Raw genomic sequence first — 16751 nt, 5'->3', positions numbered from 1 at the left:
ATTACTTAAACTATACCAACTCAGTGCTTTAAGTACTGAATGCGAACAAATAACAAATCAATGTTTTTCTCAAGTTGTTGAACTGGGTCTCAAACAAACTGTGAACCTATAACTGACTCACATTCGACCAGGGCTCCACAGCATATTACATTTGTTCCAGGGTCCCTCATATAATAGAGGTCTTACTTTAAGTAGCTTTATTGGACTGTGAACCTCTTGTACTCGCCAAACCCCTCAGCGGTACACAAACCTGACCCTGGGAATTACTTGATTATAAATTACAATGTAGTTGCAAAAAAAAACTATTACATTTTCAAGTGTTGCCAACAAATGTAACTCTTTTGTGAATCACCTGGGACTGAATGATTAATGATGCAGTATCACACAGCCGAGAGGACACATGAACAAACCTCCATGGTGTGTTTTCATTTAGGGATAACATATGGAGAGAGTGAACAGCAGATTTTTATGGGGTTCCTCTGCTAGAACAACCCACTCACTACACATTATCCTGCTTATCGCATATCGGCTTGTACTTACAGTAAGAAATCAATCCTTCTGCAACAAATATTGATTTGGAAATATTAGCGGATTCAAAACTTAGAATTTTCCTCCCATAGAAAACACAAAGTTACACTCAGAGTTTGAGCTGCATCTCTCGTGACAGCAAACTCTGTAACCCTCTTAAAATAAGCTAACTCAGCTGTTATTACTCACATTTAACTTTATCATCATTATTAGAATTTATAATATTTTATTTTATATTCAACTGTCTATACCATGTTTCATTCAGTTGCCCTATCTTCACTTTGTATTCCCCAGTTGTAGCCTATAGTGTTGGTGTCTATAGCCTCTCCCGCCTTTCTCTTCTTGTTATTCCCTCCTTATAACCTGACTTCAAAACAACCAGACTTCTTTCTGCACATTGTTATGACTACGATTAGTCTGTCAGAGTCTGCCATGCAGCGCTCCATCCTTAGCAACAGTCTGTTTTTCATAGCCATATGCTGCTATCAATAAATAGCAGTACATGGCCATGAACTGTTGCTATGTTTGACCAATCAGACGTATGTATTTAACACAGCTTAGTAATAGAGCCTTCATAAACAGTTTGTATCCATGCAACATGTAGGATTAAAACTCTTTAAAACATGTTCAGCGGAAGCCTTTCAGCCAACATGACCATAGAGAAATAGCCAATATACAAAGAAAGAAATAAACCTGTTACATTGTTGATTCATTACAGCTGTGATTTACTATAGTTGAAATCATAAATATGTTGTGTACTCATCAGTTACAGATGCTTCATAAAAGGAGTAATGGCTGTTTAAAAGTTGATTCTTTAAAACTTTGAAAAGTACTTAAATCTTGTCCAAGCCATATTTTTACATGATGTTTTATATAGTGCATAATATAAATGCTCAACACAAGGGGGAGAAATGTGTTTCTGAAAAAGGGAAAAGGCACGACTGTTAAGAAAAGATAGGATCAGGGTGGCCAAGGGATATTTGTTTGCTGCTCCAGAAACCAGCCTCCCCCTCTGATTACAGCTACTTAGCACACGCTGAGATGAAACCGAGCCGCGTGGACAGCCAAGAGATAAAACATGGAGCAGAGAGATAAGTCACACTGGAGGTTTTCAATCCTCTTGATCTCCTATTTGCATCCTCGCTGACAGAGAGAGGATTGGGCCTAAAAAAAAAAGGGGTCATCTCTTCTTTTTTCTCCTCGACACGTTTCCAACCAGTTGTCAGCCAAAAAGTTTCACCTTAAAGGGCCTGAGAAATTGTTCCACCAGTTAGAAGATGAGATAACTCAAGATGTAAATGCTCCATCTCCTCATAAACTGCTAATGGGTTGATGTCTGGAGATGTGCTGCAGTGCTGACCATTTCTCACAGTGGGAGAAGCGTTTCTGTCTTACTCTTGTCTGTACCCATAATTCAACACAAAATCTGCTTAGGCAGGAGGCGGCTGAGACTCTCCTAGTCTTCAAAATTGTCCTGAGCAGCCGAGCTGGTGAAAACTGTGTGCAGAGCAGAGGGTGTTGTGTCTCATCAGCAGTTCTGAGTGACTGCGAAAAATGTGCCTTGACTAGGTGAGGTTGTTTTTCACCTTACATGTCATTATAAGTTTAATGCAGAGTGAAGCGTGTTTGAAAAGTCCTATATGAACAAAGTATAGTTCTCTAAAGTTTGAACTCTTTTCTCGTGCAAACCTTGCTGTCAGCCGAACATTATCGCTTCTTTTTTAACGGCCCACATCCCAACTGTGCTGACTGATACAATATTTACACAAGTTCTACTCTCATTTAGTTGATTTTATTTTTTTAATACCATACCTGCAACAGAAGCACCTGGAAACTCTAAACCACAACGCTTGGCTCCCATCAGAGTCTTATGATGTTGCCTCAAACCATTATTGATGTTTTTAACTACAGCACTTGCTCTGATTTAAACCTACCTCAAGTTTAATAGTTTACTTATAATTTATGGTACCTCTCTTTACAAGCTAACATTGTGTTTTCTGAAAGTTGTGTAAGGGGAGAAACTTTTTATTTGCCTTTATATTGTAAATAGTCCTCATGAGTCTTCACCTACGCTAGCAGTTTATGAGGCTGGTCTTGCGATGTATGTCTAAAGCAGAAGATGTACCCATCAAAGAGTACAACAAGTCCAAACTCATAGGACAACAAGGTGAACTGGTTTACCCTGATATTATGTTGGAGGTATGACAGCCACAGACTGATATAAAGGCCTGGCAGTAAGATGCACCAGTCTCCTGCACAGACATCATGTTTGGGTTTAGCCTCTTATACATGTATTTCATTACAAGCTGAATGACCGACCTGAGTTCATGGAAAAAGTGTAAAATGTTACAACATGCTGAGGGAGAACAGGATGTCAATTATATTCACCATATTAACTAGCCTGGGTTAGCATGCTAATATGCTTGCGTTACAACTAACCACATAGTTAGAGGATCATCAATGTATTCATCCTGCGGGCTGAACTTCTCTTGGCAGCCAAACACATCTGAGCAATGGAAGTTCCAACCATTACCATAAAGTACAAGAACCCACCTTGTCATAATATGTAGGTTTATGGCCCTGATTAAAGCCTTGAGTGAATGCAAATAAGTTGTTGCATCTTGGCGTTTTGGAGGCAGATGCAGCCATGATTGGACAACAGGTAGCATACATTACTTTCCCTCATCCTGACGAAGAGTTTGCACAGTGACTACTTGTCAATCACATCATTGCCACATCCTGAAGCATACCCTGCTTCACTACAGAAGTACTTTTACTCTAAATAGGACCAGAGATCAGAATCTAACATTTTCCTGAAGTGAAGATGACTTTGGCCTAGCAAATGAAACTGTGAACTTCAAGTTAAATGATTAATGATCGAATGAATCAAGAGTAGTAATGTGTTCCCAAGCTTCAGTACCATTTGACTTATTTTTGCAAACAGTGGAGTTGCCCCCAATTGGCTCTTAGAAATAATTCAGGTTATCACACTCCCTGTTTGTTTTTACTTTTTAGATGCCGAGGCAGCATCAATTTATCTCACACATTCTTAAGTGCCAATCTATTCAGCTATTTTTCAGACACATCAGTCTGGACTGAAGTGGAAGACCAACAAAGTGACAATGCCATTATGCTAGTACAGCTAATAAATGTATTGGGGACATTGCACACAGAAACAAGGGAAATACTGTCTGTTGTTTATTTTTATCTTAGTAACTCTATTATGAATGAGTTGCTTGGACTAGATATGTGCAGCTCTGAAACACAACATTTTAGATTCCCCCCCTCCAGCCAAACTCTAATTAACCTCAACAATATGGTTTAAAACCCCCCCGTTGATACTGATTTGACCAGACGAATTTAGTTTGCTTTTTTCCACGTCCAAGATTTGGGCAGTTGCAGCCAAGCTCAACACAGCCCACTCTCTACTGCTTACAGAGAACACTTAGCCTATTGACACAGACTCAGAAAAGTGCTTCAGGCTCTTCCAGTACACACACACTTACAAAATGGTTTACCAACACTTCCTTCAGCATCAGATTATCTAAAAATACACAGATAGCTCATGCCTACTTACTGTTACCAGTTTTAAACAGAGCATGTTTGTTCTAAAATGTTAAACACAAATGTATTTTGACAAGTGTGACAGGATGAGACTGACCAGCGGCACAGAGTGTGATGTTAATCTGGTGTGAATGGTGCTGTTTATGAGAGTGTAGTGTTAAATCTCGGTGTCCAGCCCTCTGTTTGGTGTTATTGAAGCTTTTTCTCAGGCTTTAAATTCACAGAACATACGACATCACTCAAGCACTAAAGCCGTACTGAAGATCTCTTAAAGCTTTAATTGCTCTTTGACTTATGTTGCAGCCAAAGAGCACTTCAGCAAATCGCCCAATCAAATCCCTTTGATCATGAATATCAGCTTATTAAGGTGTTTCCTTTTATAGTGAGACTCCATGTTCAAGCAAGGATTGGACTTAAAGGAGTCTTTGATCCATGATGGCCTACCTTCCATATTTATTTACACAGCCTGAAAGTTTAAAATACATATAACATAAATCATAATATCTCGAATCAGAAATGTAATCTCTCTTTTGCCTGAGGTTATTTCCAGGTATTGAAATATGAATTATTAACTTGCTTATCCAGATTTACTCTGCCAGCTCATTACATAGCTGTAATTCACTCTGAACATGGGAATATTATCTAAACAGGTAGTGGGAAACTGCACATTACACACAGTCGGTTTTAAGATGTGTGGTAGATTAGTATCTATGAAAAGATAAGACCTGTGATATTCTCTGTTCTGTTTTTTTAAGTGTGACACTGACCACCAGAGCGGCTCATTGATGTGCTTGTATCATTTTGAACTATTGAGGCCTATGATTCAAATGGGAAAAGATCTACACTTACCATGACGTGGTAGCATGTTTCTAGTCCTGAAACCACGCAAAGCGCTTACAGTAAGTCACATTCACACAGTGATAGTAGAGGCTGCTACACAAAGTGACCATCAGAACTGAGGGATGGTCACGTCTAGTCGATAAATCAATTAAACGTTGTCACTCTTGCTAATCGGTTAAATTAATTATTTTTGTATTACTGTAGGCACGCAACACGGGTTATATGTTGTATCTAAGCCTTCAGCAACTAGCTGAAGCTGCAGCTCCAGCAGATAACTGCAGCTGCCATAATCCCTAATGCTAGAATGCTCTACAACCCGGATCTAAACAAGCACAGAAGATAGATCGCATCTTACAGAAAGGTGTGATTAGGCGGGATTTTGATCTAGAAAATGAAGATAAAGTTTTATGTATGTTGTGTCTCGTTAAATTCATATAGCCACTTGATTGGAGCAATGCATGACCAGTAGAGGTATGTGGACATTAACCTACAAAGAGGACTGAAGGCTGGTGGTGCTAGCACTGCTAATGTAGCCCCACTAAACCACCACTATTCGTTCAATCTCGGAATAGTTCCCAGTGACTATTGGACAGTATTTTTAATAAAAATTTAAGTTATATTTTTTGGCTTTTTTTTCTCTTTATTGTCAGGACACCTGAAGAGAGATAGGAAATGTGGGGAGCAGAGAGTGGGGGAAGACATGCAGTAAATGGTCAACCAGCCGGGAGTCGAACCGGTGACCTCTGCAACGAGGACTATAGACTCTACATGTAGGGCACTTAGACTGCAAGGCCACCAGCGCCCATTTGGACTATTTTTGCTTGAAGTTCCCATCCCTGAAGTGTACCCTAACTAAACTATGATATCTGTATGGAGTTTTAAATTTGAACTACAAATATAAACCCTTATAAATCTTTGAATGTCAGATTATCCTCAGGTAAGTAATTCATTAAAAAGTCCCACCACCCTTTCAGTATTTTCACCCGCTTTCCTGCGTTATTATTTTCTACATTCCCTAAACTAGATTAAGCTTTCTGCAAAGCAGTCAGAAGAACTTGATTGAAAAACTCACTTAGTTTTGGACTTTCAATAGGCCTTTTTCATTTATTCATTTAAAAGTAAGTACATTTCACCGTTTGTAAATAACTAAATTATGTACAAAAACACAAACATAGATGTTTATTTTTCAACTATCACAATGTGCTGGATACAAGTATTAAAATTTACAAAACTAAAAAACTAATAAAAACAGATGTTCATTCAATCATAAGAGGGAATCATTTATGAGAGAAGTTGCATAAGTTGTCTTTTTCCATAAAAAATATGTCTTACAAAAAAAGCAGCAGTCAATTAAGGACATGAGGGTCTCCTCATGATACAGACAGTCTGAGTCAAGGATCAATCAATGAGCCTGCAGCCGACAGGATTCTTCCTGGGCCAGGTGCTGGATACCCCACCATCCCTCTTGAAGCTGTCTGCACTGCCATGCTTCAAGCTACAGCAGGAGTGGATGAGCTATCGCTGCACAGAACGCCCACAGAAAGAGCCGACAGCTCAGGTGTGTTGATGTCTAACACTACGAAAAAGAACGGCCCTGCAGGGAGAAGCCCTCTGTGATGGGAAGGGGAACAAAAGAATCTGCTGTACTTTCCTGGTCTTTCCCTGAGCTGTGTGTTCGTCCACATCTGTGAATCTTAGTCTGCAGAGCTATCGGTCTGGCTGTCCACACCTGCTTTCCAGTTTTTCCTCTTCTTTTGAGAGTATGGCCCTGAGTCTGAGTCTTTGTGCTTTCGCTTTTTACGGCTGTGAGTCCGTCTCTCACTTTCTTCTTCGTCATCACTTTCCCCTGAGCTGCTGTCTTCATCTCTCACTCTCTTTTTGGCAGTTTTTTTGTCTTTATGGCGACTTTTACTCTTTTTCCTTCGCAGCTTGTCTTTATCGTCACTGCTGCTGGAGCTTTCTGCTTTCTTGCGCTTTGCCTCGTCTTCTTTCTTTTTCTTCTTCTTTTTCTTCTTTCGGGAGGATTTCTTTGATGATCGCTTCGATAGGCTCGTGTCAGACTTGGACCTTTTCATTTTGTGATGCCCAATCTTTTTTTTGGCACTGTTTTTTTCACTGTATAAAAAAAACAATAAAGACAAATGCATTAAGGCTTGACCGAACATTTTGAGGGATTAATGCTCAACGTTATGCTTTAAAGGAGCAAACCAACAATTTTACACTATAAAATTAGATTACAGGCTTGAGGCTTAGGAGAAACTTTCTTGCATTAAAAATAAAACAACCCTTTACTTTGTTGTCAGTCATCTCAACTTTGGTTTGCAGAATTGTATTTAAAGCATTAAAGCTCCTCTGATGAACTTTCTGTCTACACTGCTGGTCAAAAGTTTGGAAACACCTTCTCATTCAAGGGTTTGTATTTATTTTAATTATTTGAAACACTGTAGATTAATACCAAAGACATCGCAACTATGAAAGAACACATATGGAATTATTTTATTAACAAAAAAATGTTAAACAAACCAGAATATATTTTATATTTCAGATTCTGTAAAGTAGCCCCCTTTTTTCTTCATGACAGCTTTGCACCCTCATGGTATTCTCTCAGTCTGCTTCATGAAGTGGTCTCCTGGAATGGTTTCTAATTAACATGAGCCTTGTCAAGAGTTAATTTGTAGAATTTCTTGCCTTCTTAATGTGTTTGAGACCATCAGTTGTGTGGTTCAGAAGTAGGGTTAGCACACAATGGATAGCCCTATTTGACTACTGTTGTAATCCATATTATGGCAAAACCAGGTTATTTCATAGTTTTGATGTCTTCAGTATTAATCTACAATGTTGAAAATAATTAAAATAAATAAAAACCACAACAAAAACTTTTGAATGGTAGTGGATGTTGATTGTGGCACCTTCTGTGGTAAAAGTGATACATTTTATATCTTCACTGATTTGGTCCTGTAGTGTATAAGTACTGCTTTCTGACTTTTTAAACAGCCAAATGTGTCTGTATCAATATTTTCTCTGCAGTAAGAAAAAAAAATGCCTGTTTCTTCAGCTTGGTGTCAAAGTTCTAGTCTGACCTTTCACAGCATTTACAGATTTTTTAAATGATTTCATAGAAATTGCCAATTTAGGTGCTGATGGTCTTAATTGTTTTTGTAGGTAAAAAAAGGCATCGTCTTCATTTCATAACCAGCTGAAAACTCCTCATAGGGGTATCAAGAAAAATACTGCAAGACAATCTTTTAGATGCGTATGATTACAGAGCATGTTAAGAGGATTTAAATACTGTGAATTGTTGTTTATTTGTCATGCACTCTGATATTAGTTAGCACCAAATTGGGTCAGTTATAAGTGGACATGAACACTTATTATAAATCTGACACTCTTTTGGAAGCAGGACCTTCACATAAGACTAAAAGACACAATATCTTTTCTTTCATGTATGAACTTTAAGAATATTGTTTGATATATTTTATTCCTATTAGCCCCAAAATTGATATCAGTAAAGGGATAAATCTGAATTAACTCGTTTTCAATCTGATCAGCATGTACAACGCAAATCTAATCTCTAGCTTAAATGTGGCAGTGGTATTAGACTCACCAATCACTGTCAAACTCTTCTGGATAAAGCTCCTTGAAGCCACTGTGTCCCCACCTGTGATGTGAAGACACAACATGAAGCTTTTCAATCCTTTCTGACGCCACACAATGTATTAGTGTTGATTTTACCCTGTCCCTTATGAAAAAGTAATTAAAATACAAATAAGGAAACAAATTAGCTTTCATCATTTTCATCTTCATCTCTCATCTCTAACCTTTCAGGATCTTTTGACTCAAACTCGTACAGTTTGCGGGTCCAGTACCGAGCCTCTCTGTCATCATGTTCTGATGCTCGCTCTCCACTTCCACCTATGTCTCTACGTTGATCTGGCACTCGATCATAGTGCAATCTTCCCCTGGAAAAGAACAACCATCAGCATTAGACCATGCAGTGACATATTTCACAATAACAGCTCTCTAAACTGAGAGCTACATAATGAAACATACTCCCAAATGAGCTTCGGTGTCACTTCTGTTCACAGGGCTTAAATTAAACTGGGATTTAAACATTCACCTTTCTTACCTCACACGCTCTGTATCCGGCAAATGCTTGGGACGGGACGTCTGGGTCTCCCAGCCTCTCATTTTCCACATCTCCATCTCCTCCTGGATCTGAAGTGGGTCAACAAAAGTAAGTACATTAAAGAGTGCACAAACACTAATACTCTGACTCACACCAACATATCCTGTTTTAATCCTTTTCTCCAGGCAGTCAGTATTCAGATACTTAGAGGAGTTATATTCATTCCATCAGCTTTTGGATAAATTAATAAAATCCTGCAAATATGATTGTGACCCTGCCCAAAGTGTTGCTAACTTCTGTTAGCGATACACATCTGATTCAGTCTTTCTGTAACTACAGGAGGATTTGGTATCAGACCAGTATCAGGCCATGAGCTGGAACATTTAGTCATTGTGTAACTGTTAGGAGAATTATAAGAAGTTCCAAGAAACCCGAAGTTAGTACCTGTTAGTGGATCCCTACTTTAAAAAATAGACCCAAACACAGGCTGATAACACTAAAGTACAACTCTCAGAGTCAAACAAAAATGTAGCTTTCATTTTCACTGTTTTATTTTGAATAAATGACACATGTGACTGAGTACCAGCCTCTCAAATGTGAGGAATTGCAGTATTTCTTCATTTGAGACCAAAAAAAGTAAAACATAATGTCACATAGGGCTTTAGGAGATGATGATTAGTGCATTTGCATTCTTAGTTATTTTTTCATGCAAAATCTAGATTAGAAAAAAACAAAAATCTATAAATTAACATACAACAGAAGCTGTCACAATCCTCTAACATTTTGGGAAACAATTACTCGCTTCATTGAGGAAATCATTAGCAATATTATGGATTCATACTTTTTTTTTAATTGTCTGTGGGTTATTTTCAGATTGCCTCATGCAATATCAGTACTGGTGTACTGCTGCTATTAGCCCAAGGAATCAAATAAGTATGATGTTATGCATGGAAATGTGTCTATCTTAGTGTGATGTGTCTATTAGTTACCTCTGATGCCAGATCATCCTTTGTGTCCACAGCTTAGCTGAAAATGATTATTCATGCTTTTGTGTCATCTGGATTATTGTAATTCTCTCTTCTCATGTCTTAGCAATTCATCCCTGAACTGCCTACAAGTGGTCCAAAATGCTGCTGCTAAGCTGTTGACCAAATCATCAAAAAGGTCTCATGTTACACCAATCCTCGTATCTTTGCACTGGCTTCCAGTTAAATGTAGGATCCAGTTTAAAATTCTCGTTGTTGTGTACAGAGCACTCAATGGTCAGGCTCCAGTCTATATCAGGGAGCTGGTGAAGCCTTATAACTCCAGCAGGACTCTGAGGTCCTCTGATCAGGATTTATTGGTTGTGCCTCTTACCAGGTTAAAAACTAAAGGGGACTGTGCTTTCCAGGTTGTTGGTCCTAAACTCTGGAACAGTCTCCCTGTGGAACTGAGAACTGTGGACATTGTTGACAGGTTCAAAAAGCAGTTGAATACCTATCTGTTTAGACTTGCCATTTAATCAGTCTGTTTTTATGTAATGTTTTTTTTTTATTATTTGCAATCGCTCTTTTGCCTTTTATTTTTTTCTATTGTTGTTGTCAGGGCTCTAAATTAACACCCGCCAAATGCGGGTGAAAATTCATTTTGGCGGGTATTAAAAATAACTCACTAGCCTGCTTGGCTGGTGATAAATGAGGCACTTCACCATCTGTTTTGTGGGGCACGGGAGCATGATTTCTATTTCTAATGTTGTGCAGTATCTGCACTAAACCATGAAGAAAGTTGTAAAATATTTCCATTTTTGTATATTCAGGATCATATTAAGATACATTGTCAAATTTCTAACTAAAAAGAACCATTTTAATGTTTTTTTTCTTTTTATGTACAAAAAATTGGTCAAATTAGACCCTGAATAGTATGTAAGGGTTAATGAGTAATGAAATGTTAGGATAATTTTTGTATGTACTTAACTTTCATTTTATTGTAATCATTTTAATTGGATACACATTCCCAACTTCAACATGAGATTCATATAAAGCTTTAGTTAGTGAAATTATCAAATTAATTCAGTGGCTCCAATAATCTGACTTTTTGCATGGAAGAAAATTTGGCTAGTTGAAATTCTGATTGGCTGGTAACTTCAGAAACTTACCAGCCACATTGGCTGGTGATCAAAAAAGTTGATTTAGATCTCTGGTTGTTGTAGAGCACCTTGTGACCTCTGTTCTTGAGAGGTGCTCTATAAATACATCTGACTTACTCATTGGTTATACACAAAACGTCAGTACAATCCCTGAGTCAATATCTCTCTATCACAGTTTTATTTTCTTCATGGCTGTTATGTTAGTTTGATCGGATTCAGATAGATGTATCTAATAAGCCACGAGAAGAATAAGTATGTTTCCTGGATGTCACTCTTACATGGATTCAAACTCACCTTGTTATGGGCATCAGTGTGACGGATTACATTCCTCAACAGAGTCTTCCCCAGCGGCTGCTTCGACATGACGAAACCTAACACAAGACAAGTGTAAGTTGTTTATTTAGTTGATTAGCCTAAGCATGAGGGTGATAATGTAACACACACTACCTTCTTAAAGTATAAGCTGTAAATACTACATGAAACGAACAAAACCTGTTAGCCTAGCTTGCGAGCTATCATTACTTAAATAAACTAGATTAACATGAATACAATCTACTTCATAGCCTAGACGAGATAAAACTACAACTACAATAACACTTCGATCGTAATTCCGCAGATGTGTACAGGCTGTACCTTTAAAAAAATCGAGTTGCATTCAACAAGGACTACACAGCCAGTAGCTTCCACCGGTACTCTGCGCTTCCGGCTCTTACAAATACGTAACGCTGTCGCACAAACTACGTCACTGGATACTGAATAACCCCGAGCTGTGATTGGTCCAGCGGTCTGCCAATCAATGTGTCGGACGCTGAAACGACATTTAAAAAATGTTTTTGTATGAATCCATCAATCAATCAATCAAGCTTTATTTATATAGCACATTTCATACAAATCAAATGCAACCCAAAGTGCTTTACAGGGATTGAAAAACAAGAAAGAAGCAGAAGTAAAACAATGGCAAGACATATTAAGGGAAAATAATAATAATGAATGATAATAATAAAAATAGTACTAATAAAAAAAAAAAAAAAATAGAATAAAATAGAGACCAATGCACACCAACAATAAAATATGTGTTATTAAAATAAGTTAAAGCATCGAAATTAATTAAGAATACAAATAGTTAAAATAGTTTTTAAAAGGGTAAGGATAAGAGTTGAAAATAACACTAAGGCTAAAAATATCAATAAAAACTGAGTAGAGAAATCAAATAAATAAATTAATGAAAAATAAATAAAATAGAAAAGATAAAATTTAAAATTGCTAAAATAATAAAGCAGCATTTAAATCAATATTACAGTAAAAGGAATTGTTAAACCCTACATAAAAGCCAGACTGAATAGATATGTTTTTAGTTTACGTTTAAAAGTCTCAATATATCTATCAGCTCCTCTCAGATCCTCCGGCAGGCTGTTCCATAGTTTGAGCGTGTAGTGGCTGAAAGCAGCGTCACCAAATGTTTTTGTTCTCCTCTTAGGAACAGCTAAAAGAGAGGAGCCGGAGGATCTGAGAGGCCTCCCTAGTTTATACACTAAAAACATCTCTGATATATAGCCTGGTGCAAGGCCATGCAGTGCTTTAAAAACTAGTAAAATAATTTTAAAATCAATACGAAAAGCAACAGGCAGCCAATGTAAAGATTTGAAAATAGGAGTAATGTGTGAATCAATTAAATCTCAAGTTATTATTAAGGGTATATATATAACACATGCTTATTGATAAAAACTAAATGAAGTAACACAGGATATCTTTATTACATTACATACAATGGCGTTTTCAATTTTTAATGTTGAGATAAAGCATAGTATAAAGAACTCAAACCCTGTGCAATTTACCTCTGCAAGGAAATAGTCTCTTTAAATAGATAGACACATCAACATCATGATCAACATACTACAGGTGGACTGAGCATGAGACGAAGGAATCAGGGGGAAAGACCATGCTGCACTTTCTACTTGTGGTAAGTCCACATTTTTAGTGAACAAGTTAGCCATAGCTTCTTTGTAAGCTAAAAGTTGGAGTTTGTATATTTTGTTGATGATTTATTCATAAGATCGAATTGTCTGCCTTTTAGTGTCATAACACAAGATTCAGGTGAATAAAAATACAGGTGACAGCAAAAAAATATGTGTTGTTCTGATGGTTATTGGAAAACAAATAATTTAGGAAGACTAAGGATAGAGATATACATACAAATAATTACTTTATAGGATATGGAAAAATTAGAACCACATACTACATACACAAATAATCAGAAAAAAAATTGTGATTTGGCTGTGTCAAATGTTGATCACATGTTCTCTTTATGAAGAATAGGGTATATTTTCACTGTATTGAGATAAAAAATATATATATACTCAGGGAAAAAATGTTATTCAGTTATTTGAAGTATAGTTGAAAGATCCAGGCTACAGCTGTCCCACTTAATCAGATATAAATAGAGAGACAATTCAAAGCTGCAAGGAAATAAATAACATGCTACATTTTCTCCCTGCATCCTAACCTGTATTTATATCTGACCCAAATAAAAACAAACTTCTAAAAGCACTCCCCACAACCCAGTTGATTTCCCTTAGAGGGGGACACAGGATGTGTCGCACAGCAGGCCCTGGTATCCATTTATTCAGGGTAGGATCAACAGGCCTGGCACATACATGTGAGATACATGGGAGATGGCTTACTTTGTAAAAACTAATTAGGCTTTTTGGTTTTTAGAAGCTCAAGAAAAAAACTGTATTTCATTGGCAGCCTAATTGGAGGTTCTTTTAAGTATATCTAGGTTATATGATGATACTCCATATAACCTCAGACTAAGAGGATAATTGTTTTCCCTCCAATATTACCCAGAGGGTATATTTTTAATGTATACATCAGACTAAATTTAGATTGGTGCCATTCCAGCTTTATGGCTTTGTATTATTCCCTACAGATACAAAGTCAGCTGCACAACTAGGCTACAGAAGTTTCAGCAGTCTGACCAGCGTGAGCTTTGACTCACGCTGACAAAATAGGCATGTTTTTCCAAACTGAAAAACTGAACCTTGTTGGAGTTTTTTTCCTTCCCCTCATCCATCCATCAGTTCTCATCAGAATGATTGATGCTCAGACTCTTCGCGCTTTCAACTCAATCACTGTTGATGGTTTCTGACACAAATCACAGACAGCTGATAAGAAAGAAATGTTTCCTGTGAGTCCATGATCTCTTAAAATAGATCATCGGCTCATACTTCACTAGAGCAGGGTGTTTAGTTTTTGTTAGTTCACATGGATCAAAACAGACTAAAGGGCATTGTGTCAGCTTAGTGTATATCTCCTGAGGTATTGACTTCTGACCTGCTATCTACAGTGATTATTGTTGTCTGACAGTCTTCTGTATTAATCTATTGTGCTGTGCTGTTTTAATTAATTACTGACTGTTATGTCTCTTCTTTTAAAGAAGTAACAGTTAACATTAGTATTTCTTACACAGGAATTTATTCAACAAAATGATCTTTAAAATAATGATTTGTTTTGTTGGTGTTCATAAGCAATACGTGAGCAATAGGGTTGGAAAGATTTTTATGAAATAAGCTCAAAGTTTTGGGGTAAATCAAAATGTCAGCATTATTTATTATAACACATTTCAACAGAAGTGTTAATGCACAAAGTTTTTTTTTTACAAAAACATATTGACAGTGACTGATTTTTTATTATTTTTCTGAATCTGTAGTGTTATCTTTTTCAAAAAACATGATCAGCTGTACAGTTTTCTTTCTCAAAATTATTTGGAAAGAAAACTGTTTTTTAATTTGTTTCAGGGATCAAATTAATCTTTGGTGCTTCTTGCAAATGTATCTGAAGGTCACTCAAATAAAAAGGAAATGTAATTCTTCTTTACAGCAGGCTCAATGAAATTCACAATCAGAATCCACTGTGACCACCCTGACAATCTGTTCTATTTTAGTAACTCATTAGATTTACAAATTTGTGGGCTGCATGCACTCCCTGTAGCAGATCGGCTTTCTTCTCACCTCCCCAGCGGTGGAATGACTTTCCCACCGCACACTGAACAAAAAAGTCTCTCTTTATGAATCATCCACACATGAACAGAATAGAAACCCTGTGTTTCCCGTTATTCACTTCAGCATGTCTTTGTCTGCTGTATGTTCATTGTCTCCCTTTCATTATTTCTTTAGCACAGACACAAAGGTCTATATCAGCATACCTGCTTTGTACCTGGGGTTTGTCTTTGTCTTTTAAAAATTGCATCATATATTCAAAGAGAAGCTGAATAAAGGAAACAGCAGCTACTTTATGACAGCTAGTTGGGTGCAGGTTTTTAAACAAGCTACTGAATTGCCCAAACTGTTACCAAATCTCTAACAGTTGCTCCATCTGCCCGATAGTCAGCCCACTTATCTTCATAAGAAATACTTAGACTGAGCTGGTTTGCATCTGATGGTGTATCCTACCACTCTAAAACTACGTACACATTTTATTCCTCCAGCAGAAAGAAGGACGTGCAAACAACTTTGATTAACTTGCTTTGTAGAAGCTGACATGATCACCTTTTTGGTTAATGACCCTGTTTTAAAGCATAAAGGAGTTGGGTTGACTACAAAACGTCACTCGTCCAACCTGACATTTGTTTGATGTCAATACCTGAAATCAGGATGCATCAACTTCTGATGTATGGTTGATATCAAAACCTGATATTAGAAAGACTTTGAAACCTGACTTTGGGAAGACTTCAAAACCTGAGGTTGGGATGACATCAACATCTGATGCAGCATTGATGTCAATACTAGACTTTTAGATGACATCAAAACCTGATTTTAAGATTACATTAAAACCTGACGGCAGGATGATGTCAACTTCTGACATTGGGATGAAGTCATACCTGACTTTAGGATGATACTAAATTGTTGTTGACAACAATGTTGGTATGATAGTTGGGATAAAGTCAAAACCTGACATTTGGGGGGCACCCTTGCTTAGTGGTATAAGCGCGCGCTCCATATACAGAGGCTATAGTCCTCGTCGCAGTGGTCACAGGTCTGACTCTTGGCCTTAACCCTTTACTGCATGTCTTCCCCCACTCTCTACTCCCCACATTTCCTGTCTCTCTCCAGCTTTCCTATCCAATAAAGGCAAAAATGCTCAAAAACATAGTTTAAAAAAAATCAAACAAACTGACATCTGGATGAGGTTGGAACTTGGAGTTGGTTTGATGTCAATACCGAACACTAAGACGACATACATTTCTGACTTTGGGATGACCTCGACCTCGGACGTTGGTTTAATGTCAAAACCTGATATTTGGATGATGCCAAAACTTGACTTTAAGAAAACAGTGAAACCTTCTGTTTTGACAACATCAACATCTGATGTTGGTATGATGTCAACACCAGTCTGACATTGGCTTGACATAAAAACGTGAATGGGGTGAGTCCACTTTCGACGCTTGAATTATGTCAACATCATACATTGGGGTGATGTTAAAACCTGTTGGAGTGACATCATAGTCGGCATTGATTTAGCTTAATAAACTGACATTGAGCTGCTGTCAACACCTGACATTGGGTT

At 37.4% G+C, this 16751-nt stretch overlaps 1 protein-coding gene across 2 annotated transcripts; it reads right to left on the bottom strand.

The window, feature by feature from the left end:
- Positions 1-6088: 6088 nt before the first annotated feature.
- Positions 6089-11953, bottom strand: nkapd1 (NKAP domain containing 1). Of its 2 annotated transcripts, none has more exons than XM_034701845.1 (6): positions 11820-11953; positions 11481-11557; positions 9059-9147; positions 8751-8891; positions 8537-8590; positions 6089-7047 (listed from the first exon to the last, which is right to left on the bottom strand). In XM_034701845.1, exons 1-6 carry the CDS (start codon positions 11839-11841, stop codon positions 6627-6629), a joined length of 804 nt encoding a protein of 267 aa, XP_034557736.1. In that variant the 5' UTR covers positions 11842-11953; the 3' UTR covers positions 6089-6626. The 2 variants fall into 2 exon arrangements, with proteins under 2 accessions (XP_034557736.1, XP_034557737.1); XM_034701846.1 differs by lacking the exon at positions 11820-11953 and adding an exon at positions 11634-11788.
- Between the last annotated feature and the right edge of the window lie 4798 nt (positions 11954-16751).

This window comes from Notolabrus celidotus, chromosome 14 (assembly GCF_009762535.1).
Source record: "Notolabrus celidotus isolate fNotCel1 chromosome 14, fNotCel1.pri, whole genome shotgun sequence".
Lineage (NCBI taxonomy): Eukaryota > Metazoa > Chordata > Actinopteri > Labriformes > Labridae > Notolabrus > Notolabrus celidotus.
This window is presented reverse-complemented; position numbering and strand designations above follow the sequence as displayed.

Excerpts from the sequence above, each read along its gene's own strand:
- nkapd1 (XM_034701845.1), bottom strand. The coding sequence starts at position 11,841 with ATGCAACTCGATTTTTTTAAAG. Across the intron at positions 11,558-11,819 it reads GCAACTCGATTTTTTTAAAG|GTTTCGTCATGTCGAAGCAG; the intron begins GTACAGCCTGTA and ends GTCTTGTGTTAG. Across the intron at positions 8,892-9,058 it reads CCGGATACAGAGCGTGTGAG|GGGAAGATTGCACTATGATC; the intron begins GTAAGAAAGGTG and ends GTTCTTTTCCAG.